The 27,299-nt window shown below is 36.7% G+C and overlaps 1 protein-coding gene across 4 annotated transcripts; it reads right to left on the bottom strand.

Annotated features, from left to right (window-relative positions):
• Positions 1-2,892: 2,892 nt before the first annotated feature.
• On the bottom strand, positions 2,893-27,013 carry ngfb (nerve growth factor b (beta polypeptide)). Of its 4 annotated transcripts, XM_067374399.1 has the most exons (4): positions 26,650-26,788; positions 24,927-25,059; positions 7,513-7,625; positions 2,893-3,643 (listed from the first exon to the last, which is right to left on the bottom strand). In XM_067374399.1, exons 3-4 carry the CDS (start codon positions 7,586-7,588, stop codon positions 3,033-3,035), a joined length of 687 nt encoding a protein of 228 aa, XP_067230500.1. In that variant the 5' UTR covers positions 7,589-7,625; positions 24,927-25,059; positions 26,650-26,788; the 3' UTR covers positions 2,893-3,032. The 4 variants fall into 4 exon arrangements, with proteins under 4 accessions (XP_067230500.1, XP_067230502.1, XP_067230501.1 ...); XM_067374401.1 differs by lacking the exons at positions 24,927-25,059; positions 26,650-26,788 and adding an exon at positions 27,000-27,013; XM_067374400.1 differs by lacking the exon at positions 24,927-25,059.
• Between the last annotated feature and the right edge of the window lie 286 nt (positions 27,014-27,299).

Here is a 27,299-nt window from a genome sequence, read left to right on the forward strand (position 1 = left end):
ACAGACTGATATATTTCAAATGTTTATTTCTTTTAATTTTGATGATTATAACTGACAACTAAGGAAAATCCCAAATTCAGTATCTCAGAAAATTAGAATATTACTTAACACCAATACAAAGAAAGGATTTTTAGAAATCTTGGCCAACTGAAAAGTATGAACATGAAAAGTATGAGCATGTACAGCACTCAATACTTAGTTGGGGCTCCTTTTGCCTGAATTACTGCAGCAATACAGCGTGGCATGGAGTCGATCAGTCTGTGGCACTGCTCAGGTGTTATGAGAGCCCAGGTTGCTCTGATAGTGGCCTTCAGCTCTTCTGCATTGTTGGGTCTGGCATATCGCATCTTCCTCTTCACAATACCCGATCGATTTTCTATGGGGTTAAGGTCAGGCGAGTTTGCTGGCCAATTAAGAACAGGGATACCATGGTCCTTAAACCAGGTACTGGTAGCTTTGGCACTGTGTGCAGGTTCCTAGTCCTGTTGGAAAATGAAATCTGCATCTCTGTAAAGTTGGTCAGCAGCAGGAAGCATGAAGTGCTCTAAAACTTCCTGGTATACGGCTGCGTTGACCTTGGACCTCAGAAAACAAAGTGGACCAACACCAGCAGATGACATGACACCCCAAACCATCACTGACTGTGGAAACTTTACACTGGACCTCAAGCAATGTGGATTGTGTGCCTCTCCTCTCTTCCTCCAGACTCTGGGACCCTGATTTCCAAAGGAAATGCAAAATTTACTTTCATCAGAGAACATAACTTTGGACCTTTTTGTCTTTAGCCCAGGCGAGATGCTTCTGATGCTGTCTGTTGTTCAAGAGTGGCTTGACACAAGGAATGTGACAGCTGAAACCCATGTCTTGCATACGTCTGTGCGTAGTGGTTCTTGAAGCACTGACTCCAGCTGCAGTCCACTCTTTGTGAATCTCCCCCACATTTTTGAATGGGATTTGTTTCACAATCCTCTCCAGGATGCGGTTGTCCCTATTGCTTGTACACTTTTTTCTATTGCATCTTTTCCTTCCCTTTGCCTCTCTATTAATGTGCTTGGACACAGAGCTCTGTGAACAGCCAGCCTCTTTTGCAATGACTTTTTTTGTCTTGCCCTCCTTGTGCAATCCTTGTGTGTCAATGGTCATATTTTGGACAACTGTCAAGTCAGCAGTCTTCCCCATGATTGTGTAGCCTACAGAACTAAACTGAGAGACCATTTAAAGGCCTTTGCAGGTGTTTTGAGTTAATTAGCTGATTAGAGTGTGGTACCAGCTGTCTTCAATATTGAACCTTTTCACAATATTATAATTTTCTGAGATACTGAATTTGGGATTTTCCTTAGTTGTCAGTTATAATCATCAAAATTAAAAGAAATAAACATTTGAAATATATCAGTTTGTGTGTATTGAATGAATATACAAGTTTCACTTTTTGAATGGAATTAGTGAAATAAATATACTTTTTGATGATATTCTAATTATATGACCATCACCTGTATATGTTTTAACCATAGTCATGTCTTGAACTAGCTCTCTTCTTCTTGTCTATTAGAATTCCGGCAGTGTAGATGCTGCTAAGTGTATTACTGCCCTCCACAGGTCAAAGTTTGAATTAAATTGTCATATACAAATGAAGACTTCAGATGCAAAAGCCTCTAAGTGCCGTCTGAAATTTTCTTCTAAAAAGGAGCATTTTTATCAAGCTTTTATGTTTATGTTCAGTTATTTCACTTTAAAAGGCAATGAAAAGGACCTATTAATTGCCATTAAAGTGTAATTACTGAACCTAAACATACAAGCTTGATAAAAATTTTTTAGAAAATGACAGATCGTTTCGCTAGATAAGACCCTTATTTCTCATCTGGTATTGTTTAAAGCCCTTTCAAGCCACCATAAGGAGAATAATCCTGGAATGTTTTCATTAAAAACCTTAATTTCTTTTCGACTGAAGAAAGAAGGACATGGACATCTTGGATGACATGGGGGTGAGTAAATTATCAGGAAATTTTTATTTGAAAGTGGACTATTCCTTTAGGCATGCTTATCTACTAGGCTTCAGTAATTGTCTCACAGAAAACATATTTTGTTAACGTGAAATAATTTTCTTTGGTAACCAGCTGCACAAATGCTGTCCAAAGACCTTAAGCTCAGGTCAACATGAAACAGATTTGTTTTACCATTTCCAAACCATTTTAATTTGATAAGGTGACGTATTTTAGAGAAGTTATTCAACAAAAACAAAATCTAGGCCAACTGTTGGTTGCAAGAAATCGCTTAAAAATTAGAAAACCCTTGACAATACACTTCTTGCAGCTGAGCCAGGACTTTTTGAACTACTGGAAATTGACTGGCAAGTTGTATGTGAGAATTTGTTGACTGGTGGTTGGAGGAGCCAAAAATGAAAGTCATTCAGTATTTTTTTTCTCTTTGAAATAATGTAATTTAGGTCACATTTGTTAACAGGAAGTTCATCCAAAAATGAAAATTCTGTCATCATTTACTCACTCTCATGTCGTTCCTAACCCGTATGGCTTTTTTCTTCCACAGAGAAAAAAACGGACAAAATGTCAATGCAATTACAATGAACATAGACTGAAGTTTTTCAAGTAAGAGTAAATGATGATAGCTTTAATTTTAAGTTGTATTTCACCCAGAATGTTCCTTTAAAAATGACCCGTTTCCTAATACGCACACTGAGGACCCACAGTAAACTGGACAATAATGCTGCAGTAGTTTAATAAATAACAATTACCACACACAACCATGTATGTACATGTTCTCATACTGCTGCAAAAGAAAACAATTATTTTAATAAAAAGACAGAAATGCTTAAAAAGAACTGAAAAAACAAACTCTGAAGTCCATTGTAGAGTCATATGACAAAATCACATCATATCTCTCTTCCTTAGACAGCATGTTTTATGTCACAAGTTGTCATTAATGGTTTGCACAAGGAAAATGTCCACCATCACATTTGGAATATCAAGTTTGATATCATAAGGCTGTTGCTGGTGTATTCAAAAGCAGCCAGCTTGTCATTGTCTCCAAGACTTTCGGCTCAGCACACACACACAAGCTACATTGATCCTTATGAGTCTCCACGCCACCAGGTTCTTGAATGAAGTCAGCGCTCGCACGAACGTGTGCGAATTGGTACAATATGAGTTCCAATGGCGCGCATCGATTCCCAAACATCCAGAACCTCCGGTCCGCCCGCTGCTGCAGGTCGTCTCAAAAAAGTACTGCTTTTTCTTGGAGTTGTTGATGATTACGTCAGGCAAGACGGTGACCTCGTTGCCTGAGATGTCTGTAGCTTTGGTTTTGTTTCCCTCCCAAGTGCTAACGCTCTCACAGACGGAGTAAACTCCACGGTGTTGAGGTGGTCCTGCTTTCCTCTTTGTTCTGCTCCTCGTCTGGTGCCCAGCGGGCTCTGAGTCAGGAGGGTGTTCGCTGAAAAGTACGCGGGGTGAGCGGTACCGTCTCTTGTTGAAGAGTTTAGGATCCACGGTCGGCACAGGGATGGCTGAGACATCCTGTCCGCGGTCGTCGTTCTGTAAGCAGATGTCACCTGGGCGCTGGGCAAACATCTGGCTGCAGGACAAGAGCAGCAGGGCTAGCATGGACCACCGCATGGGCTCAATGTGACCTGAGTACAGCACAGATTAATGTTAGATTTGATCACACAGAATAGCGGTAGCATACAAACAAATATGATGCCAAATTTCTTCAGATGTTCTTCTGCATAGTGATGCACAGATGCTTTGACTGATATAGGTATTCAGTAATTGTATCATGACAGCTAAAGAATGGTAGATAAATACTAAGATGGCTGAACTATTTGTAGTTCTGTCATGACAACTCTCTGAATATTTTGGATATGACAATGTTAATGTAGGTGGTCTTCGCGGAATAGATCTGCTATGCTGCAATTGCTGAAGATTAAGTACAGGAACTTGGCAATAGACTGCTGTGAGCATGTAAAGCCCTGGGTATATTCGTTTTTTTTACGAGTACGCTAGTGTACGCGCACAGTCTAATGCATAGCCTTGCAAAGTATACTTCATTTCAGTCGTACGCATACACAACCGTTTGACACATGCACAGTTTTGAGCAATCTTACGCCACGAGTTACAACCGATGTAAAAATCTTTGTATTCTTTCATGCTAGAGTTGAGGGTATTTTCTAACCTCTTCGCACTATCTCTCGTCTATGTAGGCTTCCATCGCCGCTGTAGCTTGCATGCGTTCCAGTCTGTTCTGTTTATGCAGGTTTTCTTTGACTACCTTGTGAATCGATGCCCCCAGGGCACGGTTGCCACCTTGTGGATAAACTAATTACAAAAATAAGGCGGTTCCAGTACATGCGTACTTTTCTGATGACGAAATTCACGTCGCACTGTATGCTGACCCTCGCATAAAAAGTAAAGTAAACTCTGGGCTTCAGACATACTTCTGCTATATAAATTACCCATAGCAGATTTATACAGGTGGTGCTAGGGAAGGTGGAGGATTTAAGAGAAATCAGTGGTTTGGAGTGCCAAAGTCATGTGATTTCAGCAGTTTGACATGTGATCCGAACCACTGATTTGAAACAAAAGATTTGAAACAGTGTTTTGATATCGGCCATCACTCGATATTGTTGAAAAGTTGTTATTTTGTTTTTTTGGTGCACACAAAGTATTCTCGTTGCTTCATAACACTAAGGTTAGTCACATGAACTGTTTTAAATATGTTCTTAGTACCTTTCTGGGCACTGAAAGTGTAAATTAACTGGCTGGCAATGCGGCCTCACTGAGCCATTGGATTTCATATCTTAATTGATAGATGAAATGAAGGTCTTATGGGTGTAGAATGACATGAGGGTGAGTAATTAATGACATTATTTTCATTTTTGGGTGAACTAACCCTTTTATGCTGTGAATATCATCAGTTTGCATTAAGGACCCATCAGTCTGCGCCATTTAGAGTTTCATGACAGAACTTAGGCATATCTACACCATTTTGTTCTTTTTTTTAATTGAAAAATGGTTCAGAATAAAGGCATCAAAACATAATCTACAATAGAATAGATGGGTAATGTTTAGTACTTTTGTAACAGCATAGAGAAACATTTACTGTTTATTGTGTATATACACTCTAAAAAATGCTGGGTTAAAAACAACCCAAGTTGGGTTGAAAATGGACAAGCGGTTGGGTTAAATGTTTGATGGGTTGTTTTAAACTAATGTTTTAAAAATTGCTATATGGCTAGCTTAAAATGAACCCAAAATAGTTGGGAAATTAAAAACCAGATGCAATTAGAAGCAACAATAATAGACAAAAGGTGAATGTTTATTAATAAGCTTTAATATTTTATTAATATAAATTTAGTGTAAATTTATTAATAAGCAATTTAATAAATGTTTATTGTTTAATAATTATTAATTGAACATTAATAAATGTTAATTTCCAACATACTTGAATTTTAATTAAGCAATACAGTAATTTTTAAACAATAGTAGGTTTAAATAAAACAACCCAGCAGGTAGGGTAAACATTTAACCCAACTGCTGGGTTTGTCCATTTTCAACCCAACTTGGGTTGTTTTTAACCCAGCATTTTTTAGAGTGTACATTTTATATATATGAGCAATATCACACGAGTAGCCGTGCAATATGGCTGTATAGATATACAGCCATATCGCACGGCTACTCGTGTGATATTGCGTTTATACAACAGTTCGACGGCACGAGTGTGTAAATAAATAAGAACAACAACTGAGTGTCTTTAAAACCCTCTTTTGTGCAGCACTACTTCCTTCCGCCACGGATTCAAATCTCAATTTGACAGTTGGACCAAGCCTCCGTTGCTAACTCTAAAACGTCACTTTAGAACTAGTCGCTTCATTGAAACACATTGAATTTTCTACAGTATTAGAGAGAGAGAGAGAGTAGGCTATTACCTGTCTGGTATATTGCATTACATTCATTCTTCAAGTCGATGTCCATAATATTATATCCTTTATACAAGTCCGTTTGAATGTCCGCTGAGGAAAGCGATCTTTTTTTACAGCTTTGGGAATTTTCCATAGCATCCATTAGATTACACCACAGCGCTAAAACAACTTCCTTTTGCAAAAGTTCCTTTCAAGTTAAAAGTCTCTTGTGCTTCACTGACTCAGTGTTGCCGCCATCTAATGGCGTATTAATGTAATGTTCACTCAATCCATATTACTTAATGGACATATTTATATAAAATAATATTTATTGAACAACAAATAAGCACAATTCTACAGTTCAGTCAAACAAAAAGCACTAGTTATTAAAAAAAAAAAAAAAATAGGTCACCATTTATGCTTGTATGTGGGTTTTACAAATATTTAACGAATGAAAAGGATTTTAAAGAGCTTGTGACAAAACCTCCCAACTCCATTGGATCCTCAAACTGTCAATCAAGCCTCATTAATCCGCCTCACCTCCTGAATGAAGTGCGCATGCAGTTTGGACATCTCCTCTGTGCAATGCAAAGGTAAATAAAGATCTGATGTTTGAAAAAAAAATTGTAAAGCGTTTTCTTTACTCAAAAAAACATATTAGTATAAAGTTTAATGTTTTACGTATTTAAAGAGCGGAGAAGAGTCTGATATGTCCCGTCTAGTTGTAGCCAATATGCTACATAAGGATGTAACGTAACGTTTATTATTATCAAATTTAATATAGCACAATTCGACTTGCTCTGGAACAAATAATAGATTAATAAGACCAAAGATTGCCCGTTCTATGTAAATTGAATTATGTCTCATGTTTAACCACTATAAGAGCCAGCGGCAAATCCCGGAGGCACTGGCCGAGATGAAGCTATTCTCGGCGGTTACAGAATCACTGAACGGCCGCTGACGCACTCAAGCTCGCATCTCCGAAAACGTCAAAACAAATTGTAAAATAGGCGCTGTTATTAAATATGAGTCACATATTTCAGGTCTAAACAACTACATTCTCGCCTAAAAAACTATTAAAAATACAGTTCGTGGTACAAGAAGTAGTATTTGTAAAAATTACGGTTGATTTGATCGGCCGCCATGACGGTCACTTCAAGCGGAGTGATACAAACGGTGAAAAGGCAGTAGGAGTGCTGTTATCACTGAAATATCGCATGGCTATCAGCCAATCAGATTCGAGAACCAGACAGAACTGTTGTATAAATATATATATATATATATATATATATATATATATATATATAAAATGTAGCTGATAAACAAAATATTTTAACATTAATATATATATATCATATATCATATATCATATATCATAGTATGTAGTATTATATTGCTATTAAGAGAATATTTGTGTATATATATCACAGTTCTTTCGCAAATTGACTTCAACAGCTATTCAAGCAGTAGAAATCCCACATACATGTTTATCAGCACAGCCTGAATGAACCTCTGTAAACTGCATAGCTTTTCTTTTATGGACACGACTTTTTTACTTTATACAAGTAATCTTCTAATAAGGGGGAAAAAAATGTGTTTACCTGTGAAATGTATCCAGGTGAACTGTTTTCTCCTGTCTGTCTTTAGCGTAGATCTCCTGTGCTCCTCATGGTACATGTATCGACCAGCGTGGCATCTTCTGCTTCCAGCTCCTCTGCAAAGAGGTAGAAAAAGTATGAAGCAAGCTATAATTTTATATAATTACCATTTACCGTATACATACCACTCATGCCGCATTGGAAAGCCCGATTAATTCCAGTGAATCGGTTCATTTTACAAAAATGATTCACCAGTTCATCGCTTTTAAGATTAGGCCTTTTTTCTGAGGACAAAAATCTAAAATTACTCTCAATGACGTCTCACGGCTTTCAAGCAGAAACATTTCTCACATTAAAGAGATCTCCAATGACTTATTTCTTTCCTACAGGGAGAAACACCTCATCCGTCCAAATACATTCCTTCCACTGGTGAAATGTCGGGAGACAGATGCACATTTCAGACATCATAGGCCAAGCTTCAGTCAATGAAAACATCTTCTGTGAGTGGTGTAGTAATCACTGTCAAATTACTGTTCAAGCGTGACACACGCAGACAAACAAGACAGACCAAAAACCCAAATGTGACACACATCAACTAACACCCCACACCCAAACCATCTGACTGCCACAACATACACAAACCTCCAGTAAATTGCTTTGGATCACACAGCCTTTCTGTGTGGCATGCGGAGGTGGTCTAAGAAATCCTCTGCCACTGACCTCAAACTCATTAGCTGTGATAAAGACAATTTAACACGTTCCGTCTGGCATAGCCGCTGTTATCACGCTGACACAAAGAGCCGAGCCAAGCGGTACTCTCCTTTCAAAACAGTCTGCTTTCATATGGTAACAGTTCCTGGGTGGCATAAGTTTCAGCATGTAACGTGAGCCCTTTCCAAAGCGCACATACGCATGGGCCTTATCTCCAGCCTTCACAGGGCTATGAATTCCAGCGCCTGGAGGGCAGCTTTCTCTAAGCACTCATGTGTGGCAGAGCTCAAGGATGAAGCATGGCTTTGTGCTGGCCGTGGGCCTGTGGACTAGTAGTCCATGCACAGACAGCATCTGCTTTAGTGCACACTGAAGACCTGTGCTGGATTCTACACTAGAAGCTGTCACATAATATTACATAAAATGAGAATCATCATGGTTTAGGATGAGGTGAAACGGCGGGCATGTTCGGACCATCCTGCAAAAAAGAAGCTAGTCAGATGAAACTTATCTTCAAAGCATGAAAAATATCCAGGTGAAAAACATACGTTCACATTACAGTCACAGACAAATTAACTCTGACTTACGCTGTAAAATATCTTTAAAAAATGTGTACGTGATAAAAATGTAAAATGAATTAAAAATAAATATATAATATATATATATATATATATATATATATATATATATATATATATATATATATATATATATATATATATATATATGTAATATATTTATTAATTTTATATATATTTACTTTTTTATTACAAATTAAGTAAAATATTTTACAATAACATATTTACTGTTTTTAAAATATTTTACTTTTTTATTACAAATTAATAATTTTTTACAAATTTATTAAAAAAGAATAATATTACATATATATATATATATACATATATATTTTATTATTTTATATATTTCGCAATTACAAATGTGTAATTCATTAAAAATGAATTTAAAATTAATTTTATATATATATATATATATATATATATATATATATATATATATATATATATATATATATATATATATATATATATATATATATATATATATATATATATATATATATATATATATATATATATATATACTTATTTTTCATTTTACAATATTATTACAATTTAATTCCCTTTTTACAGTTTTATTGAATACATAACATTACATTATATATATATATATATATATATATATATATATATATATATATATATATATATATATATACATACATATATAATATATATATAATATATATACATACATTTTGTGGGCTTTTACCCTAGTCTCTATTATTTCCTGGTTTCTAGATATGGCTTGGGCGCTAGCTTCTATGTAACTATAAGATTCTCCACTTGTTTTATCACCTGCCAGAAGGAAACCATAAATCTTATGGCACTATTTGTATAATGAGTTGTATAGTTGCAGAAGGAAATATGTTAGGATATAAAGAACATTTATTTAAAGGCAGTACATTGCTTGCACAAAATGACAACGCTGGTCAGACAGCATATAAAAATTATGATGCCACCATCATCGTTTATCAATGTTTCACTGACAAATTTATGATTGTTAATAAAACCAACCAAGGATATAATGCACACAAAAACACTCACATACACACACCCAGATGGCTGGCTGGATGATCTCTGTTATGAGATGGTGTGAAAGACTTATCGCTGATATTACTGGCAACAGATGATGATGAATCCAGATGGGGAAATATAATCAGCTCTGCTTATAGTACTGGACATTATCGTACCTTCACATTCACATGCTGTTAGCAATTACACAAAGATATCCAGATCTCTTTTCATTAAACATAAACATACATGTATGACTTCCATGTGAAACATGATCAAACCCCTAACCCCAAGTATTAAACTATGGTGAGTAACACCATACAGACATAAATGATATCATGCAGCTTGATGAGAGTTGTGCTATTATAAAGGTCTAGATGAAACCATCTCATATACTTACACTGAAAAAGATTGAGATCAATCAACTACCCAGCATATCCTAGTGTAACAGAGGCCACCTAGTAAGAGCTGTGCATGTAAACCTCACTCCCCTGGCCCCAAGAGGCGCACAAGCGGGTCGAGCAGGACAGGTTACATTTGGTGCCGTGACCCGGATGGGAATGAGGAGACGCCTGTTTGAATCCCCCTCAGGGGTGTGTTTCCCAAAACCATCGTTAGCCAACTAATATTGCAAGTGCCAACATAGTTCTTCGATTTGGTGTTTCCTGAAACCATAGTTCAAATGAACATTCGCAAACTGCATTACAAACTTATGTGGTTGGAACGATGGCTCTCGAGCTGTGGTTAGAAGTAGTAGTAGTTTCTTGTTTTTCATGACATGTGGACTTAATAAATCTTATCTTGAGCAAAATAAGCAATCTGACATTAAGTACAATGTATATCTTATTCTTATTTTAAATATATATATATATATATTTTAGTTTGTCAAGAGATTTTAAGCACCGTTTTTGAAGAGTCCACATGTGCGTACGTGCTCTGGTACCTTAGAACAAGCTTATGATTGAATCTGGAAATTAAGCAAAATAACTGAGAAAAATGAGAATTAGTCCTCAGATGCCATGTCCATTCGATCTCAAACAGAATCATTTAAAGAAGTAATTACTCCACCACCTGCGTCACATTATTCACCAACGTGGTTTTAGTAAACAGTAACTAGTAACTAATTGATTTGTTCAACGATGCATTGTACTATTGTAGTGAAGCAGTGAGTTATGTCGTTGTATGGGAAACACACCCCAGAATGGGTCGAGCAGGACCAGTTACATTTGGTGCCATGACCCGGATGGGAGTGAGTTTTAGGAGGGTGAGTGTAACGAAGTCCAGCTCGTAAGAGCTGTGTGAGAAACCTCACTCCCTTGGCCTCAAGAGGCGCGCTAGAGACTGTGGTCTTTAGCGACCTTGTTAGCTCGCCTGCCATACTGGAAACGCTGGTTACATTGGTGCCGTGACCCGGATGGGAGTGAGGTAAACCTCATCAGTTGGCCATTGAGGCCCATGGTGCCCAAGTGTAACATCAATGAAACAGAAACATTTATCATAATAGAAATTCCTGGACGGAATACATTCATAATTACCACCTAATTGTATTTTATGATAAATATATATATATATGAAAAGGATGAAAAGAATGTAATGGAAAAAACTGAATAGCATAAGCTATAAAATAAGTTTTTATTCAGTTAAAAAGACCTGAAGTACACACACTAATGCCTCTAGTCTTCTGGAAACAGCCACCCAGTAGATCAACATGATCAAGATGAACCACCTGCTCTTCCTGTGTGGACAGGCTCATCAGAGCAGAACACAGAACATCAGAGTGAGTAGCCAGAGGGTATATGTGTGTGGCACCCAGTGTAGGGTTCAGGCTATTGTATCAGACAGTTGCTCGAGACTCTCCCAGGACCGCCTAAAACTGTTACATTTGTTCTCTTTGCAGTGATGAACAGATATGGCAGTTAAAGTTTAGTCAGGTCAAAATGTGTTTGTATGCTCAAAATTTAGTTTCTTTCTCTAGCAGGGAGATCAACATTTAGATTTTTTTTCAACATTTTCAACTTGGAAAATAATCAGAAATGTTTCTTGAGCAGAAAATTAGCATATAAGAATGTTTTCTGATGGATCATGTGACACTGAAGACTGGAGTAATGATGCTGAAAATTCATTATATATTCATTATATTCTCTCTCTCTCTCTCTCTCTCTCTCTCTCTCTCTCTATATATATATATATATATTAATTAAAAAATACATTTATATTTTTTATTGAATATTAAAAAAAAATCTTAAAAATTAAAAAATACACATATTTATAATATTTTATTTTTATATTATATACTGGAATTCATATTAGGTGAATTCAGGTGAAAGTTTTTGCCACTGAGAATGACTGGGGAAAAGTGTCCCAATCAACCTGAATTCACCTATAATTTATATATAATGAAAATTATATTGCAACACTGGCTGTAATAATGTAACTTCATCATAGCTGTAATTTATAAATGGATTTTTACTGGAAAATGAGGACATACATTCCAAAAATTACTCATTTGTTTATAACTTTCTACCCATGCTAAATGATGCTTCCAAGACTATCACAAATCATTTCCACAGAACCCAATCTATGTCAGCCAACTAGATAAAGTTTACTGTGGCGACATGTTAATTTGCAACAACACTGTTTAAAGAAAAATGGAAAAGGTGCAGCTAATTTTCTGCCATGACATTATCAGTTAAGTTCACAGATAGGTAAAACACCTGTGAAAAAGCCATTTAGAAAAATTAATTTATATTTACAGCATATTGTGCCATATTTTTACTGCCTTTTTTTTCCATAATGAAGATATAGTGTAGCAGCACTGGCCTGAAGTCCCTCAAGCCATCAGGATATCCACACTGTTAATCCCCAGTTAAGGTTAAAAATTAAACTAAAAGCAATTCCAAAGAAAAATGCAATATGTATATAAAAGTATAAACAATGTCAAAACAGCACAGAACAGATATTCAGTAGCAAATGACATCTATAAAAATGTTCACTTATTAATGGCTGTTGAATTAGCAGATATGTTTTCAGTGTGTATAAAAGTAACATGTGGGTGAACAGTAAACATTTCAAAAGCATCAATGGTCACATAATGAGAATCTTTTGATGTTTCCTTTCAAAAACACAGCTGAGACTCTACTTTGTTTTCAGACTAAAGAAAACAGGTTGACTTTTCCCACAAGAGAAAAAGCCATGCTGAAATGTGAAGACATCAATGTAAAATATTACTCACATCTCCCAACTGTAAAGCCAGATCTCTTCTGTACTTATCCAAACCACCAGCTGTGTAATTTAAAAATCTCAACAAATTCCGTCAATGAGAAACAGAAGTTACATCACTTACTTGGACAACAATGGAAGCACTGGCGTATGGGACAATCCTGTGCGGGGGCCCTCGCTGTGTTATGAGTTATGGCTACATTTGTTGATTTTTGCTCTGCATAGAAGCCACATCTAAGCAACAAATACTGAGTGACTTTTTAATACAGTAGAGAGGCGTACTTAACACAAAACTACAACTATGCTCAAATGTTGAATTAATGCACATGGGACAAACAAGACGTTATTGCCAAGTTTGCCAATATAAAGGCCGGTTCACACCAAGAATGATAAATGATAAAGATATAGTTCTAAATATCATTGTAAATATAAACGAATAGCAGAGTCCACACCACAACTATAACGATAACAGTACAGAGATACAAAATCGTTGGAATCAATTTCAGAATGATTTTTAAACAGCTGATGAACGACAGCCAATCAGAATCCATCATGCTTTAAAGAGCTTGAGCATTTAAAGGTGCAGTATGTAATATTGTGGTTGTGGCTAGTGGTTGAAATGGGTACTGCAGTCCAAATTAAAAAAAATATTGGAGGGTTGTTTCTCCTGCCCCTCCTTCTCAGACTCGACGCTCACAAGGGTTGCCGGATTGATGACACGCAACAGGAATGAGCGCAAATGACAAAGGAAGTCGACGAGTTTATTGTTCCATGTTTAAAACAGCCTTTGGACAGAGAGCTTTTAGATGGATGCTGAGGCTTTTTTGGGGGGTTGGATAGAATCGGCGATCTCTGACTTAATTTGTTTTGCTGGCTGCAGTACGTTGTTTTTTTGCCAACTGGCAACCAGGGGTGCCGCAATACTATTGGGTAAATTGGCAGTGGGCGGGATCAAACAGACCAAAACAAAATCAGACGCTCTGACACGGAACACAAATTTCAAAGTAAAATAACTGACTGAGCTTTGATTTTTGGAGAAACAAGTAAACTTAGCATGTTTCCTAAATCTCTGCAAAAATATTATGGTATTTTTGTACAAAAAAATTACGAAAAATTAAATACAGCACCTTTAAAGCAGCAGGCGACAAAACTGCAGGGTGCCCTTGGAATAAACAGAACAATATAATGCATTGGTGTGGAGACTAAGTTATCATTATAGTTATGAATCTTAAAGGTACAATATGTAAAATTTTTGCAGTAAAATATCCAAAAACCACTAGGCTAGTGTTATATATTTTGTCCAGCTGATTACAAACAATATCTCTAATGTTTTCAACTACTTGTAAATCATGAGAAAATTCCCATTCTAAACAGTGACACGTCGCCTGTCAATGACGTCAGTTCCCTTTGTTACCGCCTTTACTGACGTAGAAACCACATGACAACAGTGTTGTGGACAAATGCGAAAGTAGTGTCTAGCGTCCAGCAAACCAGTAGCTTGCTTCAAGCAGTTCCTTATTTACTTCTTGCACGTTTTATGGTGGATTGTGTTACTTATTTATGGAACATAATTACTGTTTACCATCTGCTGCTGGTTCTGTCGACAAGGACAGCTCCCGTAAACTGGAAAAGCGGAAGCGACGCCGGTGACTGTGTCATAATAAAAGTCCTGCTGCTCGTGAGGCGTGTGTTGATCAATCGCTCCAGCGGCCTCGTTCAGCTCCCGCAACACTCGGTCCTGCTCTGCTTCATACTACAGTAACATTAATAATCGCATCCACGAACATGAGTTCTTCCAGACTCCAATCCCTTTCTTTTGCACCGTCCGTTGAGATGGAGACCACATGTCCCAAGTTTCCGCTCTAAAACTGGGCGTCATCAAACTACGCCTTTGTTTTGAATAGGCTTCTAGCGACCTCTAGCGGAAAAAAATATCACAAATTGTACCTTTAATATGAACGGACCCTCACACTGTGAACAATTTGGATTTTCTAAATGAAAATTTATCCAAAACCATTTCACTATGTTAAATCACAAGGGCTAAATCGGCAAAAATAACATCACTGACTGTGTTCGAAATCACATACTGCATAGGGACTATATTTGAGAAACATCTTAGTGACATCTAAAAAAGTATATTTTATAAAGTATGTGTTTAAGTCCTTGTTAGCGCACCCACCTCCCATGCCGGAGACCCCGGTTCGAATCCCGCTCTGAGCAGGTTGAGCAGGACCGGTTACATTTGGTGCCGTGACCCTGATGGGAATGACACTAAGTTGGTTATGTGTATAAGGCATATTATGAATGTGAATTTCTGAATTTATTTGCCTGCAACATGCAAAAGGAAAACATAAATACATGAAAAGAAACAATTTAAAGGACTTTTTAAGGAAGTGGGAACATTATTTTTGTTGTTTAGATTTCCGTTACCACAGTATCCAGATGTTTCTCTCCATCAGATACTTAACCTTAGACAAATTCTCATGCAGGATGGTTATAATTTAATTAAAATGTTATTTTTAAAAACAAAACATATTTTTATAAATAAATATAGGCTACTTAGGTTTCAGAAAAAAATATTTGTGGTGTGTGTTTATATATTACATTATATATTTTATAAATTTCTATTTTTCATTTAACAATTTTTTTTTACCATTTAAGAAACTTGAAATCTGAGAAATTTGTGAAATCTGAGTTATAAATTCTCAAATTTGAGTAGAAACATAGAAACGGCATGTAACACATTTTGAAATTTTGAAGTAGAAAGACTGACAGTAGTATTTTCTTGTAAAATGTACTCTAATAATCTCCAAAAAATATTTTTTTACATTCACGATAACTTCACATGTTTTTAAAATATTTTTTAAAGCATTAAGAATTTTTTTTTTTTAATTTAACATTATTATTTTTTACAATTTAAATTCCATCAGATACTATTTCACACCTGAAATAAATTATCATGCATCATGTCATTATGTGGGCATAGCTTAATCAAATGGTTTGTAGGAAGCCACCAATAATACGGAATAGAACAAGGATTTACCCCATAAGGAATCATGTAGAAAACACTAGGAAATGCTTTGGTCTGGGAATCCATTCAAATACTTCAAATGTCTTAAGTCTTATAAATCATGTTGTTTTAGTAAATTTGCTTGCACAAACTGACAGTCAGCTACTTAACCCACAAATATAATTGAGAAAGTTGAACAAAAGAATAAATGCACTGAATTGATGCTCCAGGCCAAGCAAATGCTTCTGTTTACGTGCTGACTGCTAGCTCTGGCTTGCTTGGAATCCAGAGGCCGAGATTTTGTCTCGTTTGCCCTCTGGACGTTATTTTGCGGAAGCTGTCTTAAAAAAGCATAATAGCAGGCAATTTAGACCAACTGTCAGCTGTCCTATTTTTCAACACCCTTCCTGTTTCTCTGTGTAGAGGTGTAAGCTCGCCAATTACTGAATTACTGGTATTGAGTAACTGCGGGGAAATCGCAGGCATGGAGACAAAGATACCTAAATCTGACCGCTTCTGTCAGGCTATTTCAATCTAAAACAGATGTGCTGGATCTTTTGACCAGAACCAGGAGGTCTTGGTAGGTTTAAGAATAAGCTGAAATATTTCCCGTAGAGTAGCGGATTTAAAGCCAAATAGGGCTCTGCACATTATTTCAAGGCCTTATTTTAACCAGTGTGAACATATACAGGACCTAAGTAAGGTATAATTTATTAATGTACAATGTTCCTGTTGGTGTACACATTACAAATTTCAGGCTTTTCCATCTGTTAAAGCCATGCAAAATACTATCATTTAAATTCCTCTGAATGCTTTAGCCCCAATAGTTCAGTGTCTCGTCTTTGAAAACACAGAAGACCTTTGCCAGGACAAAAGACATACAGTATTTACATTGTTTCAAAACTTTTGGCAGGTTAGGAGCGACTTTACAAGCAAGTCTGAATAAGGCTCTGGATGCCAGTAAAAGAGCTAAATGACTTCAGAAACAGAAACAGGTATGAATTGTTAATGGTCCTGAAATAAACACTTGGACATTCTAACCCTTGCAGTCACGAAAACAGCTCTCTCTATGGCTGGAGAACACAGACACGAAAAGTATTTAAAGAAACTGCTGCAGCTCACGGGTTTCACCTGGACAGTCTCATCACTCGCTTTAAACCATGTTTGGTATCTACCGTGACAGGGTACAGACGGACTGCACTTGTGCATGATGTTTCTGTAGAGTAATTATCATGGGTGAAGAAGAGCAACTATTTTGGAATGCAGACTTGATACCTTTGGTCTTAGGGATTTGTGAGATTTGGCCTCAGACTTGTGTACGGATACACTAGTGATATACCATAGAAACAGACAACATTACTGGTCTTGGCAGCCAATTCCACTGCATGTGAACTAAACAACATCTCTGTATTATCTCTTAGCTGTCAAACTCTGTAAGACCACATCATTTTGGACTATGGTAATGGTTCCAATAATATATATTTGAAAATATTTTATTATGTTATAGATGTTTTGCCTTTTATTCAAGCGAGAAATATACTGCTGCTACGTCTACTATATAGTAGAAAATAATATTTGTATTCATATTTTTATTTTATTTATATTTTCATATATATATTAGGCTGCTGTCACTTTAAGACCTGACGCACGGATCCATTCTACTGTTACACATGCGTTTTCTTTCTCAACTGTTTACTTAAAGGTGATAGAGAGGATTTTTTCATCGACTGAGAAACCAAAGACTGTTACTGAGTTTTTTAAATGAGCGCATGCGTAAGAACAACCCCCCTCCTTCACAGCTCATTTCAAAGGAATGCCTCCCAAAACTCGTGCACGAGTATTGGAACACGAGTGTTTACCACCGGCATTCGCTGTGTCGTGTTAGTGGATTCATTATGTCGGACTCACCGCAGGTAACTCATAATCTGCAGTTGTTACTCCTGTCTCCTGACAAAAACATTGCATGCGGCGCCTGTGGAGTGTGGAAAGTTACTGGAGCGCGCAGCCGCGTACGTCTCTCACAAGGAACGCATGGCAGTGATTGACAAGCCAGAGGGCCAATCGTTTACGCGATGATCGGGAGGAGGGTTTTTGTGTCAACTCGCTGTCGGAGAGATGAGAGAGCGAGAAAGCACAGCTTGTATATATACTGCGGAAAATAAATATTGAAAGTGTTTCAGATATTTCTGTATAGAAAAATCAAAAATTTTTGACAACACTACATTGCACTTAGTTCATTATTTTAGATGCCTTTTTAAAAGACCAAAAAGTGAAAAATGTATATTATATCTAAATTTCAACCCGCCAGAGTGGATAGTAGGAGTGACTGCATTACACACCACTGCTGAAATCCACACACATTTGGTGGGTTATGGGGTGTTAATCAAGCCCCGGTGAAGTTATATCTATTAATAAGTCACAAGCGAAAACACATTTGGAAAAAATTAAGGGCCAAGGATGTTGAGAATCTGTCACAATCAAACAGTCTGGCTTTGCTTTGTGGTCCACAAACCCCGAGCCCGAGGCTGCTTGGTTAGTGGTCCTATGGCAAATGAATCCCTACTCTTGTTGTTTTTTTCACATCGCAGTTTCCCCAGATGTTCTGATTTACACTGTGCTTCATGGTTGATGTATACAACTGTCCTCAGCCGCTCTAAATATTGAAATTTGTTCCAATGTTAGGATGGCGAAAATAAATCCTTGTCACATTGGAAAAGATCATTCTTCCACAAGTAAAATAAACAGGGCTTAAAAGGTGCCGTAAGCGATTTCAGCTGTCTTGCTAACTTCCGTCATCTAGCTTCAACCACGTTCCCTCTCTCCAAAGACATGTCAGCAAACTGGATGAAAGGTGGTTTATAATACCTAGAGAAAGCCATTTGTTAGCAATCCCATTCATCTTAATGGCTCAGCTGCTGCATGCACCCTGGTATGTGATTTTAAAATCTGCTATCTTTGCTTATGGGCTAAACGCCATGTGGCTAATCACTCTGGAGGCGCAGGAAATGATGTCACAGGCCTTATTCACATCAGCACCATCTTTGATATTTAACAGGAATGAAAGCAAAGCTTTGAGGGATAGACACATCTCTTCAGTGGGATGTCCTGTTATTGTTTGCTATTCGAATCAACGATGGAGTTTAAAAAATACGACTAATGGACTGACGATGAGGTTCAGTTATTAAGCTTGTATGTGGAGGACGAAATCCAGCAGGAACTGGAAAGTTGTGCGCATTCATTTCACGGTACTTTAGATTGCTATGGAAATGCAGCTAGCTATAGGTATGGGGGGTAATTGTAGCAGGTAATTTCTTTGGAAATGCGGCTTAATTGGTTGATGACACCATAGAATGCACATAGACTCTTTTCAGATAATAGGGCCATTTTATTCCTAGTAATCCAATAAAATCTTTTACAGCACCTTTAAAGCAGGAAATGTAAGAGCTGTTAATATGAAAGGAAAAACCCTCACATAAAAACACTTTATTACAGAAGTGTGCAAGAGGGCGTAAACACTGTCTTCCTGTAACAAACAACCATACTTATCTTGTTAAGAGCTGGGATAATCATTAAACCACGTAAAAATGAAAAAATAAAAATACTGATTTACAACCATTAAACAGCTACCTGCCAAGAAGAGTCTGATCAAATTACTGTATACACTACAAAACTGACTTTTAAAGTAGGACTGAGGGTTGGGCAGCATGACAGTATACACTTGTGACTGTAAAAATGTTTATACTCCAATACAATGTGGTTCAAAAGTGCAAAAACTTTTAAACACTTTAACAATTTGAGTGAACGCTTTATTTAATGCACTCAAGCTGCATGAAGTTTGTCATAAATATAACTCACATTCTCTAGTATGATTTGAGAATGTTGAAAATAGAGCATTGTTTTGAAGCAAGAACATCTGACATTACAAAGAGTCACTTGATCATTGTCTCTATTAAATATTTCTTCTTATATTACGGGACTGTTGAATGCTCAAATCTGATTGGTTGACCAACGTTCTATGGTGTGCAATTTTTTTCAGGGAAACGCACGGCTAAAGTAGTTCTAGGCTCTTGACCGCATTACAGTTCCATATCACTTCGCCAAATGTTTTCAGTTATTTCAATAGGTCCTACAGCCTACAACTGCAAAAGAACCAAAACCCACACTGACACAGACAAAGCAAATAAATATAGTAAATATGAAAAGGATGAAAACAACAATTTATTGTCATGGTTTTTGCCACAAAATACGTTTTATTGTGTCCTGAAAGCGCATACTCTCTCACACACTCTCTATCTCAAACGTAAACACATACAGTATACTACGGTCACACACTCATACAGAAACGTTTTGTCAGCGCTGCTCTTGACAAATTAATCAGTAAAATAGTTTAGCAACTTAAAAGCAACAGTTTAGCAACTGTTAGGTGTTGTATGGTTTATGGGGTGCTGATACATTTTTAAGTGCAGCCTTTCTTGGCCAGGGATCCTTTGAAAAAGAGACTGTAGTCTCAATATGACTTCCCCTGGTTAAATAAAGGAATAATAATAAAAGATACATGACATTTCTCACCAGCGAGGTAATAACTGTGCAGTTCTTGAGGTAGATAAACCGATAAACTAGTAGAGACACTGCTGCCATGAGAGAGACAGGTAGGCTAATTCACATTTGCTTATTATCTTTATCTCTAACTGCGTTAATAACTGTATCAACTGTATTGTTCTGCTATCAAGGCTTAAGACTCCGTTACTAGTTCTGAAATGACGTTTTGGAATTAGCAACAGAGGCTTGGGATGAGATGCGTAAGAAATTAGTCCCACACACAAGAGGGTTTTAAAGACAAAAACCTGAAAAATGTCTTAAAATACAACCTCAGAACAGTGTTTTGAGGTGTGGTAACCGTAGTATAAGTGGAATAATTGACTCCAGGCCGTTGAATTCTCCGCTTCGTGTCATGGCCGCATTACCACCTCGGGTGTGCGTTATTTTCTAAGAATTCAATGGCCTGTCATAAATTTTTCCTTTCTTGTTTTTCACATACATTTATTATTTTGTTTTGTGAAGTTTCTGTAAACAAAGTTTATATATGTTGAGTTTATTTCAATATGATGTTATTAAAAAAGTCACTGTGAAGCTATTAGTGTTCAGCTTTACATTCACTCTAAAAAGTAATTCAGTGGACCTGTTACCACCATAAATGCATGGTTGCAAATAAAAAATTCTAATTTATTGCTTTTATCAAACTTTTTAAGTTGCAAACATTCTTTGTTGAGTTTTTTTGACATAATCATGTTGATCATTATATCAACTTAATATGGTCTGTCATTTATTGGCTTTTTAACTTTATGAAATTGTCTTGATAACTTCGGAAATTAGGCAATGGATTTCTAGTTCCCAGTATGCTTTGCATAGGAATGGATAAGGAGAATAAATGTGTGAAATGAAGTGTTATTTTATGTGTTTTTTAGTGAAGGAGAAGACCTGTTAGTGTTTAATGCAGTTATGTTTGACATTTAAAACAGTTTCTGTATTTTGTTGTTATCATTGTGCTGAAGAGTATTTGAATGGTATCTAAACTTTTGAGTGGCAATGTACATTTTAAAATACACATTTTTTAATTGAAAAATTTTTCATTGAATTTCCATATTTTAATATATACATCATTACTGTAATAAAAAGTATTAATTTGCCCACCATTACTAGGAGTGCCTTGTTTGTTGTCTTCAGATATAATTGTGCATACATAATTCTTCCCCTACAGGTGCATTCCACTGACATCATTAACACTGAGCAAGACATGACATTGCAATTATAGCAACTACAGTAAGAGCTTGTTATGTCAGATTTGAAAGCTAAACTGCTGGGGAATTAGAAGTTCAAGTCCTTAAACACACAGCTCCCTGAAGCCAGGCTGAAAAGAGCGAACGAGGCTGGCGGTGATCCAGGCCTGAGAAAAAGGCCTCCGACATGTTCCACTAGTTTACAAAGCGCGGCATAAAAGGATGTGTCAGAGAATATTTCACGGGCACACACCTGTATATCTGGAAACTATTTAGAGGAGAAATGGTAAATATGCTGTATAGTTTACATCAAAAATCCGATTTAGGACTGTATGGGGACTGACGGCATACATTTAGAGCGGTATTTATTGGAGTGCCTTGGAATTGAAACCACGTGTTAGGACACTTTAAAGCTTTGTCGCTGTTCTTCAAAGGGAAGAAAGACAGAAATTACCCTCGCCTGTTACACTCATACCATGCTGAAAACTCCTAAGAACACACATGAGTCCCATTTAGCACATGCTTGAAATTTATCATACAATAAACAAAGTTTTTTTTTTCTCTTCTGTGCACCTTTTGTCCTTGTTTCAAACACCTCTTGAAACCATTCTGACATTGCAAATCCAGCTGTTAATTCCTATTTAGTCTGAGCCCCGATAATCACCTCTCAGTTCCCCATCACCTCTCGCTCTCGGGTATTTGCTTTCACAGAGCTGTGGATTTTTTCGCCCCATTTCTCTTGTTATTCTTCAGGTAATCCCTGACTCAAAGGAGGAAGCCCCAGGGTCATCACCAATAACCCCCTCAAGGCTGACACCATAAACCCCTCTAAAAAGCCACAGACGGTTGTGGGAAAGAGGGCAGGTGGACTAAAATCCCAAAGAGAGTGATGTCTTGTGAGGGTCTATGGCAAGACAGCAAGTCAAGTTTTTCCTTTTGTTCAGTTCTTGAATTTCAGGCCAAATGGGAATTCTTTCCTGTTGTGAGTATGTGTTGGCAGATGTTGAAATTTGAAAGTTACAGCCAATTTTAAAGTACCTGACGGTTCCAGATAAACATTTCAAAGCATACGGACAGAAGTTGGAAAGCAGCTTTTGATTTTACAGTGTCCACATACACGCCGCAGCTAATTATGATTGTCACTCCTCTTTGGAGTATTTTATCTCATTCTGTACTACACAGAGTTCGGCTATGTAATAAACTGAAAAGCTCATTTTACAACCTAATCAATTTTGAAAAGTAACAACATCATCTCTGTGATAGCTTGTCTGTGGTGATAAGGCATGCATACATAAATTACCCGTAGCAGATCTATACAGGTGGAGCTGGGGAAGGTGGAGGGTTTCTGAAAGCACGCTGCACTGCTATAGTAAACGCTAACCAAGTATTTGAAGATTGAGCAACGAGCTTACTGGCTACTGATACAGCAGGAACCAATCAGCTTTACCCTATAGAGAATGATGTGATTGCAAGCAGTTTGAGTTAAGGACCAATCATCCTGTGCCATCTAGAATTTCATGACAGAAACACTTTGTATTTCTATGATGCAAAGCTGAAATTTTAGCATCATTACTCCAGTCTTCAGTGATCCTTCAGAAATCATTCTAATATGCTGCTTTGCTGCTCAGGAAAAATGTCTTATTATTATCAATGTTGAAAACAGTTGCACTGCTTAATGATTTTGTGGAGACTGTGATACTTTTTTTCAGGATTCTTTGAATAGAAAGTTCAAAAGAACATTGTCTATTTGAAATAGAAAATTTTGGTGACAATGTAAAGTCTTTGCTGTCACTTTTGATGAATTTAAAGGATTAGTTCACTTTCAAATGAAAATTAGCCCAAGCTTTACTCACCCTCAAGGTGTATACGACTTCTCTTCCTTCAGATGAACACAATCTGAGATATTCCAATAAATATCCTGACGCATCCAAGCTTTATAATGGCAGTGAACAGGAGTCACAAGTATGAGCTGAACAAAGTGTCTCCATCCACATCCATCCATCATAAACAGTTACTCCACACGGCTTCGGGGGGTTAATAAAGGGTTAATAAAATATCCATATTTAACAAGTTATGAAGTAAAATATCTAGCTTCTGCCAGACCGCCTTCTGTATTAAAATTACGAAGAAAGTGTAAACTGGCATTGCATCAGTTAAGATTTTGTAAGCTTAATGTAAGCTTTGTGAACTGCAAGAGTTTTACACTTTATTCATACGTTGAATACAGAAAGCAGTATGGCAGAAGCTAGATATTTTATTTCATAACTTGTTAAATATGTTTTTTTTTTTTTTACACAAATGCATTGCATCGCTTCAGAAGACCTTTATTGACCCCCTGGAGCAGTGTGGAATATGTTTATGATGGATGGATGTGGATGGAAGAACTTCCACTCGTATGTGTCATGTTTAATAATATTTCTCTGATTGTGTTCATCAGAAAGAAGAAAGTCATATACACCTAGGATGGCTTGAGGGTGAGTAAAGCTTGGGCTAATTTTCATTTGAAAGTGAACTAATCCTTAATTGCCATCTTGCTAAATGAAATATTAATTTCTTCCAAAAAAGAAGCTTACTGATGTCTGATCACGCTCTGACAACGGATATATTTCAACGAGCGGTAGACATTACTTCCGTTGTCGATCAGACCTCACTTACCGAGTGCTGAATGCAGTTGGACATAGTGGTGTATTAGAGGTAAAAATTTATATAAATACTGTTCGGTTTCTTGCACAAACCGATCGTTTCGTGTCTTGGGACATCAATGTGTCGTCACGAGCCGCAGGGTTTAATTTGGATTTGTCTATGGAAGTTTTATTTACTCTTATAGTAGAAGTTCCCATCCATTAGCATTATTTGACTGATTAAAAATCATCATTTGTGTTCTACTGAAGAAACAAAGTCACCTACATCTTGGATGCGCTGGGGGTAAGCAGATAAACATCAAATTTTCATTTTTGGGCGAACTATGCCTTTAATATCGTTTCAAAAATTTAAAATAGTTGACATCCATGTTTCTTGTTTACAACCTTGAAATGTCAAACTGTTTCTATGGTTCTCACTATGTCAAGATGTAACACCTGTATTTTGGACACATGCAGAACAATTTACCTTTAAATTATTCTCACTCCAAAAACGTGTGTGTATGTGGCCTGATAGCCTTAAAAAGCCTGTTGAGTAGGTTAATAGTACAGATCACTTGGCTTTGAGACGATAAGCTTCTCCTACCCAAACGCTGTTCTTTCTAAAAGAGAAATGGCACAAGAAATTGGATCATCATTAAAGGGCAGAAGACAACCTGTTGTGTTCAAAGTATGAAGCTAAAAGTGTGTCAGATGTCTGGAGAACATCAGAGTCCATGAACCTGGCTTTCTAGTGGCAAATGACCCGAATAAACATCTGGCTAAACAGCATGAAATGCAAGTTAGTTAAGAGAGATACAGTAAATAAAGGGACAGTTCACACAAAAATGACAATCACTATCAATGCCAGTGTTAAACAAACTCTGCAGAACACAAAAGCTGAATATTACAGGCCACTATTTTGAAGATATAATGTAAGTAAGGGCTGTCAAGAAAAAAAATAAGTACTATAAAAGTGGTCCATACTGTATGACTCGTGCACTACTAAAACATTTTGATCATTTGATCGCTTTGTGTAAGGACTACTAAAATTTCAAATCCTTCATTGAATAATGTCTAGAGGATTGTAACCAGTCAATAATGTGTTAGAATGTAAGAAGTCATACACATGGACTACTTTTATGATATTTTAATGATTATTTTATGGTGCTTTTCTTTTTTGAAGCTAGAAAACTCCAGTCTCCATTCATTACAAATTACCTTTTGCATTCCACGGAAGATAGAAAAGCTATTAAGAGTTTAGAATGATGGGAGGGTGAATAAATGAAGACAGAATTTAAATTTTTCATGTACACTAGTTCTTAAAAAAAAAAAAAAAAAAAAAAAACATCTGCAAAATAGAAGCACTTGATAATTTGGAAAAATATTTTCCCTTATTTATGAATGTAAGCTGCACTGTCCTTACAAAAAGTTAAAGCTTGCGTCACAAGAATGCTGATGTCAAAGCCTGTCTTTCATGGCTGCTATGTGTATACTGTACTCCACATATTATGTCTTGTAATGACTGGTACTCATGAATCAGTAATGAGTGATGTAGGTAACTGAGATGGCTACAGTCATGTCTGCCGTACAACACAGAAAAAAATTATTTAAAAAACAGGCAAGCACTGAGTTTGTGCAGTCTTTCGTGATGTGAAAAATATGGAAGGTATGTCTGACCTGATGCTACATCCTCACCAGTGTATGACTGGAAGGTAATATGAGTCATGTGTGAGTAGAGGTTTTGTGCATGTGTGCTGCAGCTGAAAGCGCTGCTATGGCCCGTATCACAATGGTAACCTGATGATCCTGAAGTTTAAAGAGAGGGAGACCCTTTAAGCCCCCTAAAGAAGGGACAAATGGGATAGTTGGTTGCCCCTGAAGACTGTGAACTATAAGCTAATCCTATAGGTATTGTCATGAACTCTCTTACATACAATTACACTTTGGATCTAAAAATTGTGGATTTTTTCTGTATAAAATACAGAGAAAAATACAAACTTTACATAAAAACAAGATAAGATTATGCACAAGAATTTTAAAGTAATCAGACCAGGTCAGAGTTTAAGTAAAAAACTTAAAAGTGGACTAAGGTTAAACTAAAAATCAAGATTAGTTTTGTTATTTTTATGGGCACAGATACTTCAAAATTTATGGGCACAACTTCACTTCTAAAGTATTATATGCATACATGCGTTATCAAACTGTCCTACCTCTCTCCTCCTCCTCTTCTTCACTCTCTATCACTTCAGAAAGTTAATCAGAAGATTCCTTGATTATATATTTCAATATTCCACTTTTGCTCCAATGCTTAATCCTGAATTGGGGAAACAGAATGCTCTTGTCATCCAGTCCGAATGAGCTCCGGTTGTTGAGAAATTGATTGCTGTGGTAGTTAGAGCCAGAAGTCCCCTGTCTTAGTGCCTCCTCTGTGGACAGGGAATCCACAGGTCCTAAAACCTGACATGTTCAAGCTTTTAGTCTACTATGGGAACCAAGTAATTTTCACTTCTTAAAAGGGACAGTTCACCCAAAAATGGAAATTCTGTCATTTTTTACTCACCCAGGCCGGTCAAATCCTGCATGACTTTCTTTCCTCTGAGCAAATGTTCTGTGGAAAGTCCAAGGTGCTCTTTTAGGCAAGGCAAGGCAAGGCAATTTTATTTGTATAGCACATTTCATACACAATGGTAATTCAAAGTGCTTTACATAAAGAAGAAGAATAAAAATAGAACATAAGGAATAGAAATAACAGTAAAAACAGATAATTTTGCTATTTGGATTTAAAATGCATTAAAAGTCAGAATCATGATGATACATAAAAGATATAAAAATACATTAAAAATGAAATAAAAACAGGAAA

Source organism: Chanodichthys erythropterus, chromosome 21 (assembly GCF_024489055.1).
Source record: "Chanodichthys erythropterus isolate Z2021 chromosome 21, ASM2448905v1, whole genome shotgun sequence".
In the NCBI taxonomy this organism is placed as follows: Eukaryota; Metazoa; Chordata; class Actinopteri; order Cypriniformes; family Xenocyprididae; genus Chanodichthys; species Chanodichthys erythropterus.